At 36.4% G+C, this 19,215-nt stretch overlaps 1 protein-coding gene and 1 long non-coding RNA gene across 2 annotated transcripts in view; both read right to left on the bottom strand.

Moving 5' to 3' along the window:
- CEMIP (cell migration inducing hyaluronidase 1) overlaps positions 1–2,191 on the bottom strand; it is a 110,771-nt gene extending 108,580 nt beyond the window's left edge. Inside the window, exon 1 of the mRNA XM_051981163.1 lies at positions 2,029–2,191. Coding sequence (XP_051837123.1) covers positions 2,029–2,134 — 106 coding nt within the window. The 5' untranslated portion in view covers positions 2,135–2,191. The remainder of the gene's footprint in view (positions 1–2,028) is intronic.
- Positions 2,192–4,561: 2,370 nt separating this feature from the next.
- The window catches only part of LOC127551435 (uncharacterized), a 129,119-nt gene continuing 114,465 nt past the window's right edge, over positions 4,562–19,215 (bottom strand). The window contains exon 5 of the long non-coding RNA XR_007951087.1: positions 4,562–6,546. This is a non-coding gene — a long non-coding RNA (uncharacterized LOC127551435). The remainder of the gene's footprint in view (positions 6,547–19,215) is intronic.

Raw genomic sequence — 19,215 nt, 5'->3', positions numbered from 1 at the left:
TCTCAGTGAATAAGATAACATTTGCATAGTTCCTGGTGCAAAGTAAAGGATTAATAAATGCTTCTTCCCTTCTTTTTCCCCATCATGCCTTTACTACCCACAAACTTCAGTGAAATGTAGGCTACTTGAAGACAGAAAATGGGTTGTTGTCTTTGAATACCAAGGCCCTAACACAGTGTCTTGCAGGTAATAGGCACTTAACGAATATTCACAAAATCAACAAATTTTAGAGATGGAAGGGATCTCAGCAACCATCCAGTCCAACTTAAAAAATGTCTAACTAAACCATCTCCAACAAGGGGTTATGCATCCTCTCCTTGAAGGACTTCCAAAAAGAAGAGCCCATGACTTCTGAAGGTAGCCCATTCTATCTCTGGTCAATATAAAGTGCCCTCACATCAAGTCCAAATTTATCTTTTAGTAGCTCCTACCTATTGCTCCTGGTTCTGTTATCTGGAGTCAAACAGAATGTCTAATCACTCTTCCACATGTTACTTAAATTCAAATGTTTGAAATGCATTCACATAAGGGAATTCACAGCATATTAACATGTTCTCTCTATACCTCTCTGATGTCATGAGGATTATTAGTAGGCAAGGTGAGGAAAACACTTTGAACCCATTGAAGAAAACTATCACATTAACATGAGAAAAATGGGGCTAAAAACTGTCAACTTTTCAAAATGTGTTTTCCTTTACAAACTTACACTCTAAACTTGATTTTTATTGATTGAGTTTTGTTTTTTGATGCACAATACATTCTTCTCTTGCTCTCAGACATTAAAAGAAACTGAAGGAGATAAATTGGGCATGTTTGACCTGCCTAATCATTTCTCTAGTAACTTCAGTAATGGATTACCTTCTCCCCCTGGAATATGTAGCCTGGATACCTGACCCCATATTACCTCTAATCTTCATTGTTAGGGTCACTCAACCTAATCTCCCATAATCTGGGACAAATCTGGTTCAGAGAAATAGGAACAAAAGGAACCATGATTTCAGAGATCAGGCAGTTGTATTCTGGTCCCTAGTTAGTAAGTTCTTTCTTTGAATTCTGTAAACCTTGAATCCCCATTTCCAGAGATGAAGTTCTAATCTTTTTTCCTGAGTCCCTTTCTTGAAATATTATCTAATAACCCAGTTCATAAATCTTCAAAAAAAAACCACTAGAATCCTATTCTTGATGCCCAGTCCTTCTAGGTTATCTCTTTGTCACTTGCTTCCAGATCTCAATGATGCCTTCTATTTACCTATTTTATCTCTATCTCTGCCACTGGAATTCCCCAGGATTGGGCCTCTGACAGCCTTCCTGATCCCACCACTGACTTGTTTCACTCCCAGTCTCTTGCCAAATACTAAATGCCTTCACCCCACACATGTATTTCCACCTCGGACATCTAACTGTCTATGGCTAGACTTCAATAATGTTGAGAAACTGCCCTGTCTGAATCCTCAGCTGTTACTTACTACTAAATTGCTCTGACATTCCAAGGAGGTTCTCATGATTTGTATACTTTATATTTAATTATATACCATTTAATTTACATATAATATTGCTATCTCAATCAAGATTCTGGAGAAAGTAAAAAGAAACAAACTACAGAAAGTCCATACATGGAAGAATGGACTAAATAATTCACTTTGTTAGAATTATCTTGTTTTGAAATGGTCTTAAAGATCACATAACCTCACCTCCCTCCTAATTTTAAAGAGAAGCAACAGATACCTCAAAAAGCAGACAACTTGCCTGAGGTCACACAAGCAGTAAACAGTAGATATTTTGCCCAGACTCAGGTATTCTGATGGCAAGATCAGTGTTTATTTCACTCGCTCACACTGTTCACTTCTGAAAGCTGTCCACTTTTCCAGATTTCCTCCTCTCATCCTCTTGTTAGAGGCTTCTTCACTCTGGCAGTGGGTCTCCATACTAGTGGTTTGGATCATCCTGCCACCACCAAAATTCCAGTTTTGATACCCATGATCCTTTTATAGTGTTTATGAGCATGATTTACCATTGGAAACTACTCACCTGGGAATATAGCAGAAATGAAGAATGCAAATCTGAGCCAGCTGAATGCCAGAACCATCTTGAGAAGAGAGAGATACTTTTCAGCTTTTCCAGTTTTCCTTTTCATTCTGGGGAAGTATCTGAAACCAAAGCCCACCAATGGCAGAAACTCAGTTGTGCTGAAGTTTACTGACCATTAAGCCCCTTAATTTTTTCCATCTAATTCAACTATGGCATCAACATAGGACATAGATTCCTCCACAGGCTCAATTGAATCAACATGCAGAGGATGGCAAATACAAAGAGAAAAACTGGAAAACAGTTCAAGTAGCAAGGGAATATAGGGTAGACACATGACAATAGAATCCAGGAGCACTAAGCAGGCAGACATATAGAACACACACTCACTTGCTCACTCACACATACACATTTGGTAAACACAGACTTTCCCACCATAACTAGGGTAACAGTTTTGCTAGGGTGCAGCCCAAAAGCTGAACTTTGCCATTGCATTTGCTTTGCTGCAAAGAGATTGAGTCACAGATGAAATTTCATCCTTAGCTCTGAAAACTTCTATCCAGAGAGGGAAAAGTAAACCAACTTTCATTGAAAGTAAGGTGGGAATTACTGAAATCAATAATACCATATTACCTCACTTGGGTTAGATTATTAGATGCAAATTATTAATTTTAATCTTCCCTCTTCATCTCCCAATACATAATATCCAAAATTATAGCCTAAGGTGAAGTGAACCAGGAGCTGGGGGACTTGAAAAGTTCCATTCCATTACAGTTAATTGCTGTTCAGTTTTTTTAAGCAGTTGTTTGATTCTCCGTGACTTCATTTAGTATTTGGGTTTTTGTTGTTGTTTTGTTTTTTGCAAAGACACTGAAATGGTTTGCCATTTTCTTCTTCGGCTCATTTTATAAATGAGAAAGGCAAGCAGGGTGAAGTGACTTGACCAGAGACATGTAGCAGCAAGTATATGAGACCAGATTTGAACTCAGGAAGATGAATCTTCCTGACTTCATTTCCTGAACTCTATCCACTTTGCCACCTAGCTGCCTCTACTTTATAGTTACATTTGGATAAAAGTGCTTTTATTTCATTAAACAATCAAACAAGCATATATCAAGGACTCAAGTGTTCAAAGCATTATCCTAGGTTATTTTAGTCATGGTTCAGATGAGCCTTCTCCTTTCAGTGTTTGTCCCTAATTCTTCAACATGAATTAATGATCATCTCTCAAACGAAGTTAAACTGATGGGCCTTGAAGGTCTCTTGTAACCATATGAATCAAGGCGTAAAGTTTGGATCAGAGATGAATGCCATGACAAGAGGCATCTGACCTGCTCTCTTCTAACCGAGTATATTGTTTGGATTGTGCTGCAAAGGGAAAAATGCTACTCATGGGAGGAGGGGGTAATTTTAAAATATAAGCTATATATCAAAGCAGTTATGGCAGCTTAACAGTCATTCTACCTAAGATAAGATCAGGTTTGTCAGAATAGTAGAACAAATTCTTTTTGTTTCCTTCAGATTTTCAGAGTCACATGTCACTTGATACAGTAATACCTTTCCTATGGCCTCCAGAACAATGATGTGTTTTTTATTGTTAATGGGAAATAGGGGAGGGGATGAGGCAGATGAAAAATGTGATGGAAAGATAGGGTGTCTGCTACTCAACCCTGGGAAGAGCAATGTGATCACATTTTATATGTCTTTTGGGAATAAAACACTTCTACTACCTTTTGAGCCCGCAGTCCTAGCATGGTGGGATAGACAGAGGTAAGGAACTCATAAGATCATATATTTTAGAAGTGGAAGAAACTTTAAAGGTCGTTGTTCATCCTCTCATTTACTAATAAGGACATTGAAAGCTAGTAAATGGCTTAAATGGCTTGTCCAAGGTCATGCAGGTGGGAAGTGTCAGAGGAGTATTGGGACTCAAGTCTTCTGACTCTAAATCTTATCCATCTTCTAATCATTCTGATGCACATAGGAAACAGTATTGGAAAGGACACAGAACTGGGGTCAGGATGTTTGGGTTCTAGTTTTCACTCTGTGAACTTGGTTAAGGTCTTCAACCACTTGAAGAGGTCTCTATTTTCTTCTTTGTGAAATTATAAATTATCTTCAAGGTCCTTTCTAGCTCTGAAACTCTGAGAGTTAAACTAATATTAGAGATGGTACAATGGATAGTGCTAGGCCTGCAGTCAATAAGACCGGAGTTCAAATCTGGACACAGATACTTACTAGTTGTGTGGCCCTGAGTTAGTCATAACCTCTGTTTGCCTTGGTTTTCTCATCTGTAAAATGGGAATAATGATAGCATCTATCTTGCAAAGTTGTTGGGAGGATCAAATGAGATAATCAATGTAGTATTTAGCACTTCTTTTTTTTTAGTACATTATGTGCCTGGCACCTAATAAACACTATATAAATGTTAGCTATTATTATTATTAATTACCAATAATAATTATGATTATAATAATAGCTTTTGCTTATATATCACTTAAAGATTTACAGTGTATTTTAGATATTTTATTTTATTAGATCCTCACACACTACAGCCTTGTGGAGCATATCTTAAAGCTCATCTCCTAGTTCCTGGTTCAGTGTTCCTTTCACTATTGTCCTGATTCCATACTGTAAAATCTGTAATTTCATCAGCATTGGAATATTTCCTCCACTGGTGCAGATCATGAGCCTCTTCAATGCCTTAGTAGTTATTGTAGCTAGAAAGAGTCTTCATCTGGAAGCCAGCTATCTGGTATTGAGCAGCTTGGTATGCTATTAAGTTGACTTTCAGATGACAATGTATCCTTTCAGGTCCATACTTGAAGCCCTGACGGGCTTGGTGGAACCTGCCAGAGCTTGTAATCTGCTAACATAGCCCAGGGTCACATCTAAGTCACAAGAAGGGCTCAGGGTAAGACATTATCAGAAGCTGCGTCACATGAAAACCCCAAACTAAAATATACCATTGGGGAATGAATAGGCTCTTAGATATTTTTGTGTATCATGAAACCCACTGGCAGTCTAATAAAACCTATGGGCTTCAGAGTAATGTTTTTAACCCTAAAAGAACCAAATGTTCCAGTTGATACACTTCTTTAAAAATAATTTAAAATAGCTTACTATAATTTCTCCTATTTACGAAGATATATTTTAAATAAAAACATATCATTTTACTTTGAAATAAAAAATTGTCATCCTGCTATCTCTAAGTTTTTTGTCTTTGGGATTTAAAAAATATACTATATCAGTTGACTCAGTTTGGACTTTTGGGATATTCTTAAATTCTGATACTTTTAAAAGCACAACATAAAATTCATAGGATTATGAAAGAAACTAATTATACTGAAATACAAAATTGACACAATAAAAAATTTATGTTCACAGACATAAGGAATTATTTTTTTAAAAAAATCCTACTTTGGAAAAATAAACTTTTTTTCTATCACTATAGAGAATTTTTGCAGTCTCAAAATTACATTTATAAGATTGGAGCCGGTGGTCCCCAAGAACCACAGCAATCATACTACTGAAGCATTGGAGCAAAATTCATATCACTGAATAAAAAACACCAGATTTTTTTGAATTGCAGTTATTTTTCTTCACAAGTAGCCATCTATACATAAGATCCCAATGTTCCAAAGTTCACAGGCTATGAAATATTCTTTAATGTAAAGGTAGAATGTAAGTTATTCAAGGGCAGAAACTATTTAACTTTGTCTTTGTATTTTAAGTGCCTTGCGTAGTGTAGTTGTTTAATTAATGCTTGCAGAATTGAAGAAAGCTTCTCTGATTTAATATATTTTTTGAATTCCCCTCTAAGTAAGAAGAATTTTTGCAGTTAGCCATTAAAAACCATCTGGCAAAGAGAAGTAGGATTCTGATCCTCTTTGTCTGGCAAGACACACTCTTTGAAATGGTTCCCAGCTGCTGGATGCTTCCAAAAAGTGAATATTAGCAAACAATGCTAAGAAGTCGAAGCAGGAAGCCATTAGTTGGTGGCTGGCAGCTACTGCAAGTGTCAATACCCATGATGTATCAGAAAACACATTCTCTGAAGCATGATTGGGAACCTTAGATCTATCAGGGTTCTCACTATAACAAAGATGATTCCAAAGGGATGACGAGGGTATGTTTCTCTTTGTAGGAGGAATGTAAACATACATTTTATAAGTCTGACACTCCAGGATTGTCTCTAAGTCATCAGACTAATGTACCACAATTTTCAATGTGTTCAAATACTATTTTTTTTCAAGTCCACATTCAGTTTGACCTGTTGAGTAGATTTGAACATGTTCCAGAAAAACCCCTATGTAGGGTTACAAGAAGAGTCCCCAGAATCAATTCACTGTTGAGAGTCCAAAGCTGTCCAGGTGCAAAAACTTCACTACAGTACCCCCACATCCACCCCCTTTTCTTTGTCTTCTCCTCTGATCCAATGATCCAGGATTTATTTGTGTCCTTCCTCCATCTTCCAAACAGCTGAGATGAAAGTTGCCGTCATATCCCACCAATTATCACCTAGAGAAGAAAAAGGAAAAGAAGAAAAAAGCAGAATTTTATAGCCATCACCTTTGGGAAGTTCCATAAAGCCACTGGGTAAGAACCTAAAGTTCAGTGTTTTACCACCAAAATTTGCACAAAAAATGATCCCAGGGCTATCTTATGTCTCAAGATCCTTTTCTGTAAAATGAAGTTGATAATATCTGCATTCTCCATTACTTAATGTGTACAAAGGCTAAATACACATAATATGCTTTGAGAGCTTTTAAAGGGCATTAGGAAAAGGTATAGTTTTAAATGCAGAGGCAGCTGGTAAAATGAAAAACACATTCAATTAGGAATTTAAAAATCTCAAGTTTGAGCTCCAGGTCTTCCATTTATTAGCAGTATGATTTTGGGATAAATCACATGATTACTTGGGGAATCCCTGTTTCCCTATACATAAAACAATAAATTCCCTGAGAGAAAGTATGGATTAATGGATAGAGAATTGGTCTCAAAATTAGGAAGACCTAGGGTCAAGTCTTAGTCTTTGAAACATACTGGCTGTGTGTCCTTAGGAACAACATCTAACTTCCCAGTGTCTCCAGTGCAGAGACTGCAACCTTCTAAAAGCAGACCCCAAGTACAAGGCTAAAGGAATTTTCTTCACTGAAGAGGAAACATGCTATGATGTGCTGAACATTTGTTCAGCAAACAATGTAATGTTACTATTTAAATGCAACTATAGGGATTATAAGGAGAAGAGTAGGGACTATACCAAGCTCTCTAGCCAGAATATATTAGAAGCCCAGAGGGACAGTTGGGGATATTCTTTCCTAGGGGGTAAGAGAAAGAATTAATGCACAAATTCACTTCTTTTCATTGTCATGACAAGGGAAGAAGAGATCTCATTTTAGAAAAAACATTAGTTTTGATCAAAAGAGCAATAGCCACCAGAAACTTCACAAACTCTCCCTTCTTGAGACTGAGAAAAAAAGAAGCTCTTGTCCATCAAAATGCAATTTTCCTAGGCCTTAAGCTTTATACTGCTTAAACACTGTTAATAGAAGAGAAAAACATCATTTCTACATAGTCTTTTTCTTCTTTTTAAAGCAGAAAGCCAAATAGCAACCAATGAGAGGATGCCAACATGAAAGGATTGTTATAGGAATCTGAGCAGAAATGCCTTTATTTTGCTCCTTCCAATTTCTTTTTAGTCCTCTACTCTTCTGTAGTATGTGTAAAAAAAAAAAAAAACAGTCTGCAAATCTCAAAGCTCTTTCTAGGTGCTAACAATTCTTTTACTTTCTCTTTGTTTTTTTTTTTTTTATTTCTCTTTCTCTCTCCTACTACACTACTAAACTGAAACAACCCTCTGTTTGTTGAATGAACCTTCTCTCAGGAGTAGTAGGCTACTTTTGCTCCCACAATTTAGACTGATAATGCCAAAATTTTAGGTAACTCTAAAAGGGAGCTTCAACTACTCAGTTGCCTTTTGGGCCAGATCAATTTTGACTATACTAAACACTGGCAACAGAAATTTCTAAGCAAAGGAGGAGAAAAGCAAAAGGGGATTTGTGTACTGGCATAGCAAATTCAAATTGAGGAACTTTCTTTAGTATTGATCAAACTTACTCCAGCAGTGATTGTGGGCTTTCTGCCCTAAGTTAGGACATAGCAACAATCTGTGAGTAGATAAAACAGCTACAATGATATAGTGGTACACATCTTATTAGTATTAGGTCTTCTTAATATTCAAACTTATTGGGCGGAGGAAAAGGAAAAAGTAAAAAACCTGATTTGCCTCTAAGCTCATCACAGTTAAGAGCTGACTAGTCAACATTACTTGTATATTCATTATCTCCTTTAGTTCACATTTTGAAAAATCTATGGGGTAGATAATTACAAGTATTATTTGACAGATGTGAAAATTGAATCTTTGAGGAATGAGTTTTCTTGCCTAAAATCACATAGTAGATTTGAGACTCAGATGTAAATTTCAGCACTTTCCCCTACATCATATTGCTGTTATTTCTCATCCTTTACATGGAGCTGTCCATATGAAATCTTATTCCTTTCTAAGTAAGGAATGTTGCTTTGATCCTCTTTATCACTTCCATTATGTATTTCCCAGATTTGTCTTTATTTACAAAAACAGAGAAAATTGGAGAGACACAAAAATTATCTGGCCAAATTGATAGAAAGAAAACCACCCTTTGCCTAAGTTATTTAGAAATCTGGATAAAGTGGTTAGAAGCTTTATTTTTGTGACAAGTTTTTAGAGGCAATTAGGGATGGATTACATAAAATGCTGAGCTTGGCAGACCTGAGTCCAGATCCAGTCTCAGACACTTCTTAGCCATGTGATCCTGGGAAAGTCACTTAAGCTGTTTCAGTTTTCTCAGCTGTAAGGTGGGGATAATAACATAACAGCACCTACCTCCCAGAGTTGCTATGAGGGTCAAATTGATGATATTTGTAAAGCACTTAACCCAGTACCTGGCACATGGTAGATGCTTAATAAATGTTCTCTTCCTCTTGGGGATAGTTTTCTCTCTCTCTCTCTCTCTCTCTCTCTCTCTCTCTCTCTCTCTCTCTCTCTCTGTCTGTCTCTGTCTCTCTGTCTCTGTCTCTCTCTCTTTCTTCTCTCTCTCTCTCTCTCTCTCTCTCGTTTATATTTCTTCTCTCATGAGAAGATAGAAGTTTTCCATATGATTCAGCTGCTGTGCACCTCTTCTTTCAAGCTTTCTGTCTGCCTAGCATCTGGAAAGGTTAATTATTTTCTTGTTAAATTTCCTTGTTTAATCACTTCAGGTACCATCACTGCCAATCCCTTAGTCTCAAATTCCAGTTGTGGCAGAGGAAGCAATGTGTGCCTAACTGAAGTTGAAAACATAAAAGTCCAAGTAAAATAAAATCTCAATATAACCAAGCCTTTGATTTTAAATTGTTCTTTTTGCCCAAACTTATTTTTTAAACATGGCTTTTTGTTATATAAGAAGAAATAGCCAAAGAAATTCAAAGCACTGTTTGGATAGCTAATGTCTCCATTTTCCCTAATGTTCGATGGCTATCCTAATAAATCATAATTAATACATAGACAAGTTTGAAAGAAGAGAAGAGTGAGAACTTTCTTTCTGAGACCTTACTCAAACAAGGCAGCTTTGGAGTACCTTAACAATAGACTACTTTCAAAGAAGAAGCAACCTGGTTCTGAGACCCTTACGTCAGTGACATGATATCTGATGGCTGTGCCCATGATTCACCTGGTTTTGTAAGTAGAAACACTTGGCTGTACATATCAGGGCTTAGGCTTAATATTAAATACAATTATCCCTTCCACCTTTTTCAGACTTTGAGGCATAGAATACCATGATCTGAAAAATCCATATAAAATGTAGTAGTCTTTGTCTGACATCCACTGGTCTTCATGTTCTTTCACAGACTTTAACTTTTCGCTTACTTTAATTTTTAAAAAGAAATTGTGTATATTTGTGATATGAAAAAATAAAATACATTCATATTAAATAATACCATACATATGGTTTATGCATTTCTGAGTTTCTAAACTTTTTCTATGTTGTCTTCTGGCCTTTGCATATCATCTGTAGCTTCTGCAAAATTCCCCCCAGATTCTCATTTAATTTTTTTATGCTAACCAGCAATATATTAAAACCATATTGGGAAAAGTCATGATGTGGAAGAGATAATTGTAATAGTCAAGCCCTTGGGTTTCCATGAGAAAAACCACATGGCTTAATGACCCCCAGAAACCATAGGATTTAAGTCATAATTAACCTATAGCTTATAGTAAAGCAGGTAGGTGGTGCAGTGGATTGAATGGTATGCCTAAAATCAGGAAGACATAAGTTCAAATTTAGCTACAGACACTGACTTGCTGTTTTCTTGGGTAAGCCACTTAACTTCTGTCTTCTTCAGTTTCCTTCACTTATAAAATTAAGGTAATAATAACAACTTCCTTTCAGCATTGTCGCAAAGATTAGATAAGATAACATTTGAAAATTGCTTACAGTACCTGGCTTAATAAAGACTTGTTTCATTCCTTCCTCCTGCGATACTTTGACAAATTCAAGAAAGGAAACAGCTCAAACCATAGGGAAAGTATTATTTTTGTCTGGGAAAAAATAGTCATTGCCTAATATAAAATGCATCAATAAATATGTCTTCCTATAGGAACAATATTTCCCACCACCCAGTTTAATAAGAGAGAAGAACTTGGAAGAACCTTCAGTCTTTTCACTAAGAACATCCAACTGGTCCTTCAACCTACATTGATTCTTCCTCTTGAAAACACTAACATCCCATGTTTCTCTTACAACACCAAAGGTAGACAGCATGAAAAATATTTTTTTAAAAATCTTAGTTTTTCTAGAAATTCCCCTTCTAGTTTTAGGCATTCCATATCTAATGAATGCCCTGTGCTCTGGTCATTTGTGTTGATTAGATAACAGAGAAATGATGATTTGCAAGGGCCACTAACAGTTGAAGAGCTGTTTGGAAACATTTCACACTGAGTTATGGGTAAATTTTTTTGCTTTTCCTTTTGCTCTATGAAGGAGAGAATTTCCTGGCTCATTAATTACTGCTTCCACCTTAGTTATGTTATTAGTCAGAAGTTACAGTTTGCATTACAAACACTTTTTTAATGCACACATTACATACTACCCAGTTATTTTTTTATTATTTTCCCCAAATTAACTATCATGTTTTAAATGGGAAATTCCCATCCTGATGGCCACCTGCAGACCTAAAGAGGCTCAGATCTTTTCTTATAACAAACAGAAATGATGCACATCATTAATACCTCTCTGGGCACATCATAGCAAATCCTGTTCTATCCTGCTTCACCAGCAAATCCAAATCCCTTTATCACTCACCTGGCACCTGGTTAGGATTCAGGGAGTTACAAAGACTTTCCCAACTGCTGCCAAAATTGAGGCTATCAATGAAAATAGATTTAAAATGATCTCTCCCATTTCTTCCAGAATACTACTCCTCAAATAGAAAAGTTCAAGCATCACCTCTTTGTGGAAAAAGATTTTTCCCAATAAATATTCAATAGTATTTTGTGGGGAGGGAAGTGGTAAAGATTAAACTGATAAAGGAAATACTCTTAGCTTAATTTGTAAGAGAAGCTAGAATTTCCTTCTATGTAGCAGTTTCAGACTAGATTTAAGACCAAAAGAGGGAGCCTAGATTTAGGATTCTAATTTAATCCAAAGTAAATGTTTAGAATCCCATCATTAAATTTCAGAGGCATGAATATCAATTTATCAGGCATAATCAGCTGCTGGTTCTGCTTCTAAATTGCTACATGCTGCTGTACATGTTGAAACCAACTGGCAAGATGGGCTCATTAATGGGTATGTCTTCCCAGACTAAGGCGACTTTACACCAGCAGATGAGGCAACAGATGGAGCCATATAAAAGGAAGGGAAGGATTTTCAGAACCTTGTCAGTGAGGATAGAAAACCTGGATTTTTACACATGAAAATCACCCACACTGTATAATGCATTTATTAACTGGGTTGGTAGGAGGTAGTGCGAGCAAAGTAGGGAGGGGTGGGGGGAAGAGACAAGTAAGAAAAAATACAACCTCTTCGACACAATGTTCATGCTGTGATTCTGAAGAAAGTCTTGGCCTAGCTGATGTCACATGTGGTAGGGTGGCCCAGCCAGGGATGCCTAGTGTTTGAGAAATGGTGTTGTAAATGGTCCTGAAACAGGAAGCCTTCTAGGGTGGGCTAAAGAGGCAGCTGTATTCCCTCAACATCAAAGTGACACAATGCTGTGAGCGTCAATTTTCTGATCTGAAGCTTAGTTAATCACTATTAATCCAAGGGAGTTTGCTTGTCCCTTAAAATCTAAGCAAAGTAAAACTCCCTGAAATAAAAAAAGGCAAAGAACTTAAGCCTGCTTTGATAGGATATGGGTGTGGGTGTTTGTGCGTACATGTGTTAATATTTAAACTGACTCCTCTCCAGGTATTTTCCCAAACATAGTACACCTGTCCTGGACAGTTAGGAAAAACAATAGGGTGGAGTGGTGTTTTAGAACTCATCCAATCTGCCTTAAAGGAGCTGGGATTCAAAACCCAGATCACCTAGCTCCAAATTTCGCAGATTTCCTTACTGAATCTTTATTAAAAGGTAAGAAGGCATCAACTATTGCTTTCATGCTTCTTCAGGACCCAGTTCAAATCCTGTTTTTCTACAAACTCTTTCCTAACAAATCCAAGCATCCAACATAATGACTGCCTTGAAGGATTGATATTTTAGCCGACAGTGATCTACTTCTCACTTTTCTGAGGGCAGTAAGATGACATAATGAACAGAGTGCTAGACTTGAGTCAGAAAGACTCAACTTCCTGAGTTCAAATCTGGCCTCAGACATTTCTTAGATGTTTTGATGTGGGCAAATCCATTAGCCTTGTTTTATTATCTATAAAATAGGCTGAAGTGGGAAATGACAAACCATTCCAATATCTCTATGAAGAAAACCCCAAATGGGATCATAAAGATTTGGACTGAAGAACATTTCTCTGAACTCTATAGTTCCATAATTATTCTCGAAAGGTTTTCATGAATTCAGTGGTCATCTTGCATGCCTGAGATGTATTACTTCCTTCCTTCTACCTCACAGAATCTCTCTCTTCCTTTAAAACACCCTTATTCTTTGTAACAAGAAATGGCTCTGTGGAAAAGGGTGGCAGAGGGATACAAGCAGGAATGGGCTGATAAATGTTTAACAACCAGCTCTCCAGGAACAAAAATGTATATGTGACATACTATTAAGTTTTATTTGCACTACCGACATTTTCTCCATTACTTTCTTAAGTCTATACAATCAACAAAACAATAGCAATAATAAAATCAAGGTCTGATTTATATCATTTGCTAATTTCTGAGGTACAAATACTCACATTGAAGTTTTAAAAATCAATTCTTGCAAGTTGGCTACATCACACCTAAGACTTTAGTGGGGGAAGTAAATGATATAAAAACAAAATATATCAATAAAAATCTAATTTTGTAGCCTGCATTATCTTCTAAATTAAGCTTTTCCTGATTCTGCCAATTATTAGTGGCCTCCCAGACTTATTTGCATTTAATTATTGTGTATTATTCCCTTTATTTTTATACTTTTCCTGATTCTGCCAATTATTAGTGGCCTCCCAGACTTATTTGCATTTAATTATTGTGTATTATTCCCTTTATTTTTATACTTTGAGTATACAAATGTTTATGTGTGTGTATGTGTATATGTATATCTGTATGTATACTCATAATCTTCCTTAATGGAATATTAGCCCCTTTCAAAAAGGGACTGTTTCATTCTTTGTTCTTATTACCTTGATATGAAGTAAGTGGTTAAATATTTGTTTATTGAGTATATGATAAATTAAGATTTAGATACATTTAAGAATGATAATTACATCAATGGTTCTGGGTTACAGTTAAATATGGTAGAAAACCAGTGAACTTGGAACATGGAATGATCATGGTCGAATGCTACATTTTTCACTAGGTCTGGAACTTTGGAATTGCATGCACTCAGAGACTTCAAAAGTCCCTTTTTGCTCCAAAATAAGTATGGGAATAGTGGAAATTGAACTAGATATAGACTCAGAGGACCTGGAATTCAATCTTGATTTAAGAGTTATGCAGTTTTCTCATCTGGATGTAAATACTTCCACCACCTATTTAACAGGATCAAATGAGATAAAGTATTTGAAAATACTTGGCAATCAACCAACAAAATTTGTTAAGCAACTACTATATTCCAAGGACTATTCTGGATCCTGGGAATATGTGAGGCACTGGAGACACAAAGACAAAAATGAACCATTCCCTGTCCTCAAGAAACTTATATTCTATCAGGGAGACAACAATGTATACATTTATAAATATGTATAAAATAAAGATAAGGCAAATTTATGGGAGGAAAGAGGAGTCAAAAAAAGGCTTTGGGTAGTGCCTGAGCAGGGTTCTGAGGGGAATAAAAGATCCTAAGAGACAGAGTTAATGTAGTAGTGCATTTCTGAAATGTAAGTTATCCAATACAAAGACAATGAGGTGGGAGATAAAGTTCTGTACATGAGGCTGCACTCTGGAGGACAAGAATGTAAATAATTTCTAATAAGAGTGAAAAATAGAAGTAGAGCTTATATCTTATTCTAGAGCCAATAGGGAACCACTGGAGTTTCTTAAGAAGGGTTAAATTAATAAGTAGTTTTTTATAATTATTACATAATTTGTACTAATTCTCTCATTGTTTTTGTTATTACCTACTTTTAAAGTCAACATTTAGGGGAAGAATGTATTCTCCCATGGCATTTTCCTTGGAATCACTGTTGGTTAAAAAAGGACACTGGACTGTCTGTTTAATGAAAAGTTGTTGATTGAAAATATCTGTCTATCAAAGATGCCTGTGGACACCTTTATGTGTCAGGTCAGAAATAATAGAATGTTCAGTACTGACTGTAATGACCTAAGCATCAAAATGCTGGTCCACATACAATAAAAAAAAAAAGAAATAAATTTTCATTTCACCCAATGTGCAATGGGAAGAATGACAGTGCAAAAATCCTTTGTAAGACAAATGAACTTCACAAGAAGTCAGAGGTCAAAGATGTATTATCTAATATGGAAGGAAAAATGACTTATGGTAAGTCCCCTAGCCAGGATCAGAGCCAATAGACAGGCTGATTGACTAATAGGTTAAGTCTCACTTGACCATAAATGACTGCAAAGCTAAAAATCCAGCTGGCCAAGACAATGGGTAATCTGTGAAGGAAAGGAGGAAACATTGAGCAAAGGATTATCTTTTCTGGTGTTCAGTATATTTTCCATTCTGATAAATGAAAGATTAAATTTTGAGAGATTATGATTACAATAACTATGAGGTTCCAAGAGAAAACTAAACATCCTTATTTTTATTTCCTTGGAAACTTTCACAGATAAACTCAGTTGCCAGAAAAGAAAAACAGAAATTGAGGATGAAACACAAAAAGAAGTAATATCATCTTTGATGCAGCCACTGATAAAAATTTGGGTGCACTAAGAAAAATTTGGGCAGACATGAAAACTTAGTTGGTTTACAAAGTGGGACTAAATAATAGCCATGATCTCCTTTGAATCCTCACAAGAAATAGTGAGATTGCCAAGACAGATATGAAATCCATTTTACAGATGAGAAAACTAAAGCCACAAGAGATCACCTATGTCCAAACTTCAATAGCCAGTATGTGTTATTGTTATTCAGTTGTTTCAGTCTTGTCTGACTATAGACATTTTCCTAGCAAAGATAGTGGACTGGTTTGTCACTTCCTTCTCCAGCTTATTTTACAGATGAAGAGCTGAAACAAACAGGATTAAGGGACTTGTCCAGATCCAAGAAGCTACTAAGTGTCTGAAGCCAGATTTGAACCCAGGAAAATGAGTCTTCCTCATTCCAAGCCTGATACTGTACGTATTGCACTACTTAGATGCTCAAAATGTAGCAGTAGAAATTGAACCCAGGTGTTGTGCTTTCTTAATCTAAGGCTTTTTCTACCATGCCCCACTGCCACATTTAAACCAAGGATCAAAGACGTTTAAATGTAATGGCAATTCTTTTTAAACAGTAGCCCAAATTGCTACATTCTATAAAAGGAAAATCTGGTCAGCTCTCTCTATGAACTCCTCTTAAGAGAAGCCAGCATCAAGCACAGATGGTTGGCTGGCTGGCTGGCTGGCCCTTATCAACAATAGCATTACTCTACGAAAGTGGAACTTGGCAGGGCCTCCTCATTCCCACAGGGCTCAATCTGGGCCATCAGATGAAAGGCTATGCTGTGCCATGGCAGAGCTGTGTCAGTGAGCATAACCCCACAATCTGGAAACCTTAACAGGAAGATTTCAGCTGAAACTCAGTGATAATTTAGAATCTTCAACCTGACCCAGGGCATTTTCTTCATGGTCTAGCTCAAAGTCTTTCCAGCCTATGTCTGTACATTTTATTGACAGGTTAAGTGATTACATAAATTAGAATGGAATTATTTTTATTTTCCTTATAGTCTGAAGTGGGGGACCCATGAAACACTCACACCATTGGGTTGGCTGCTCTCCAGGTTTCTCAAGTTGCACTGATTAGGCTCACTTGGTTTTGAGAACATTGGAAATTTTTCCAAAGTATTTTTCTATAATGTTTGTAGCCAAATGATCAGCCACAAAAATTCAATCAACTAACATGTTTCCTGAGGGTGTGTGAATGGGATGGGGGTGTTGTCAGGAGAGGAACAGAAATCCAAGTTCCAACTCCACTACTTATTATTAGCTATATCACCTTAGGCAAATCATTTAATTACTCTGTGTCTGAAATTCCTCATCTGGAATGTAAATAGCACTATTTCCATATTATATCGATTTCACAGGCTTGTTTTGAAAGAGCCAGTGGAATAACGGGTGTGAAAAGTCTTTATAATCATAAAACATAACAGAAATGTAAGTCACTTCTAGTCTGATGTGTCAATGGTCTGCCAGATGTTGGGGAGCCGGGATACAAAGGAAGAAGCAAAAGACACAGACCTTTAGCTACTGATTAACACAGTGATCCACAACAATTCCAAAGAACTCATAATGAAACAAATATTCTATCCATCTCGAGAGTGAGAACTGATGAACTCTGAGAACAGATTGACGCATATTTTTCCACTTTATATTTCTTACTATCTGTCCCTCCCATCATGAATAATGTGGAAATATGCTTTGCATATATGTATATATGTAAATATTTTTATAATTAAACATATTATATATGATTACATAGAGAGACACAGTGTGTGTGTGTGATGAATGCATATCATATTTCTTGTTTTCTGAATTAAGGGAAGGAGGGTGGGAGAAAATTTGAGACTGAAAATTAAAATTAAGAATTGGAAAAAAAAAGACACAGGTCTTGATTTAAAGGATCTTGCTATCTAACTGAAGAAAGAAAACTAACACAGGGGAAGCAATTAAGAGGACAATTAAATTCCAAATGTGTTGTGTGGATTATAGTGCCTAGATAAGCTCAAATAAAGGATGAAGATTAGTATGCTGATGTCACCAAGAAGAAAGAGGTGGGACTTATGTTGGGCCTTTAAGATTGGTAAGATTTAGAGAGAGGAAAGGATGGAAGAAGAGATGTGACATAGTGGAATTGGTACAGTTTCATAAAGGTCTGCCCCACCCCCACCCCCCACATGTGCCATATTTTGTTGAATGTTGTCTAAAATTCTCTAAGGAAGAATGTCTTCCTTAAAAAGTAATATAAAAATCTTAATATGCAAATAGACTTGACACAGGTCCTGTCTCAGTCATACAAAATTCCAAGTATCTGATAATACTCCAATTGTAGTTTTGATAAAAGTAGACTGAACATAATGATTCTCTTAATATAGTTCTTTAAAGTTTTTATATACATCACTTAATGTGATCCTGAACTCTGTGAAGGTAGATGCAATCATTGGACCCATTTAACAGATAAGGAAATTGGGATCCTGGGAGGTTATGACTAGCCTATGGTCCACAGCTAGTGAGTTGTAAGGGTGGAATTCCAACTTGGGTCTCATTCTCTTCTCAACTATTCCACAAAAAGGGAAGCATAGAATAAAGAGGAGGCCAGAAGTGTGAGGATCTTAATCAGTTTTACAACTTACTCAACCAAAGTATTTGAGGACACAGATGCACATTTTACAGGAAACAATCAGGTTTTAAAACTTAAGAAAGTAAAGTCTGAGAAAGAAGTCAATTGGACTCAGAAGAGGGGAAACAAGGGCAATCTCATTCTTTTTGTTTCTCATCAAATTTATTTGTCAACAAATTAAACAGAGATAATTGCACACATATACTTACCCACATAAACTAAGAAACACAAGAGCATTACACTTGAGCCTTTTCAGAAAGAGATTTCCCAGAGGAAGTTTATTATAGTGGAAATAAATTGGACTGGGCATCAATATAATTGTGTTCTAGCTTTGATTCTGCCACTAACTAGTTGTGTGGCTTTGGAATTTATGTATATAAAGTCACTGGATGACACTATATGACCGCTAGCATCTTTTTTGACCTGCCAAACCTATGATTCTATAATTTAATAATTCATTTTACCATTAACAACTACCAGTGAAAAGTCAGAAAACACACCATATGCTCCTGAGAATCCTCAGAGTCCTCTATTGGTTGCAGCATGTGAAATAGTGGAACGGGTCAGGGGAGAAGAGGAGTAGGGTTGTATGTCAATTATTTTTAAATTTCAACATGTGACAGTAATAAAAATAATAATATTTTGCATTTCTATAGTGATTTAAAGTTTATGTAACTCTTTTCTCACAACAGCCTTGGGGATTAAGTGATATAATTACTGCCATCCTCATTTTACAGATGAGAAATCCAAATTTTAGAGAAATTAAGTGGGTCTTCCCATGGTACTCAGCTAAGAAGAAAAACTGGAAGTAGAATATCAAGTTGGGTCTCTTGATCCCAAGTCATAGATTGCAGATCTAGAGCTAAAATTAGACCTGAGAAGGATGTCTAGACCAATACTCATTTTATAGGAAGGCAAGCAATTGGTTTGATATCATACATCCAGTAAGCAGTACAACAGAATTTGAACTCAGACTCTTGTGACTCTTTAAGCTCGTGCCTTTTCTGCTGCACCAAA

The sequence above is a fragment of the Antechinus flavipes genome, chromosome 2 (genome assembly GCF_016432865.1).
Source record: "Antechinus flavipes isolate AdamAnt ecotype Samford, QLD, Australia chromosome 2, AdamAnt_v2, whole genome shotgun sequence".
In the NCBI taxonomy this organism is placed as follows: Eukaryota; Metazoa; Chordata; class Mammalia; order Dasyuromorphia; family Dasyuridae; genus Antechinus; species Antechinus flavipes.
The sequence above is the reverse complement of the archived record's forward strand: the minus strand, read 5'-3'. Positions and strand labels throughout refer to the sequence as shown.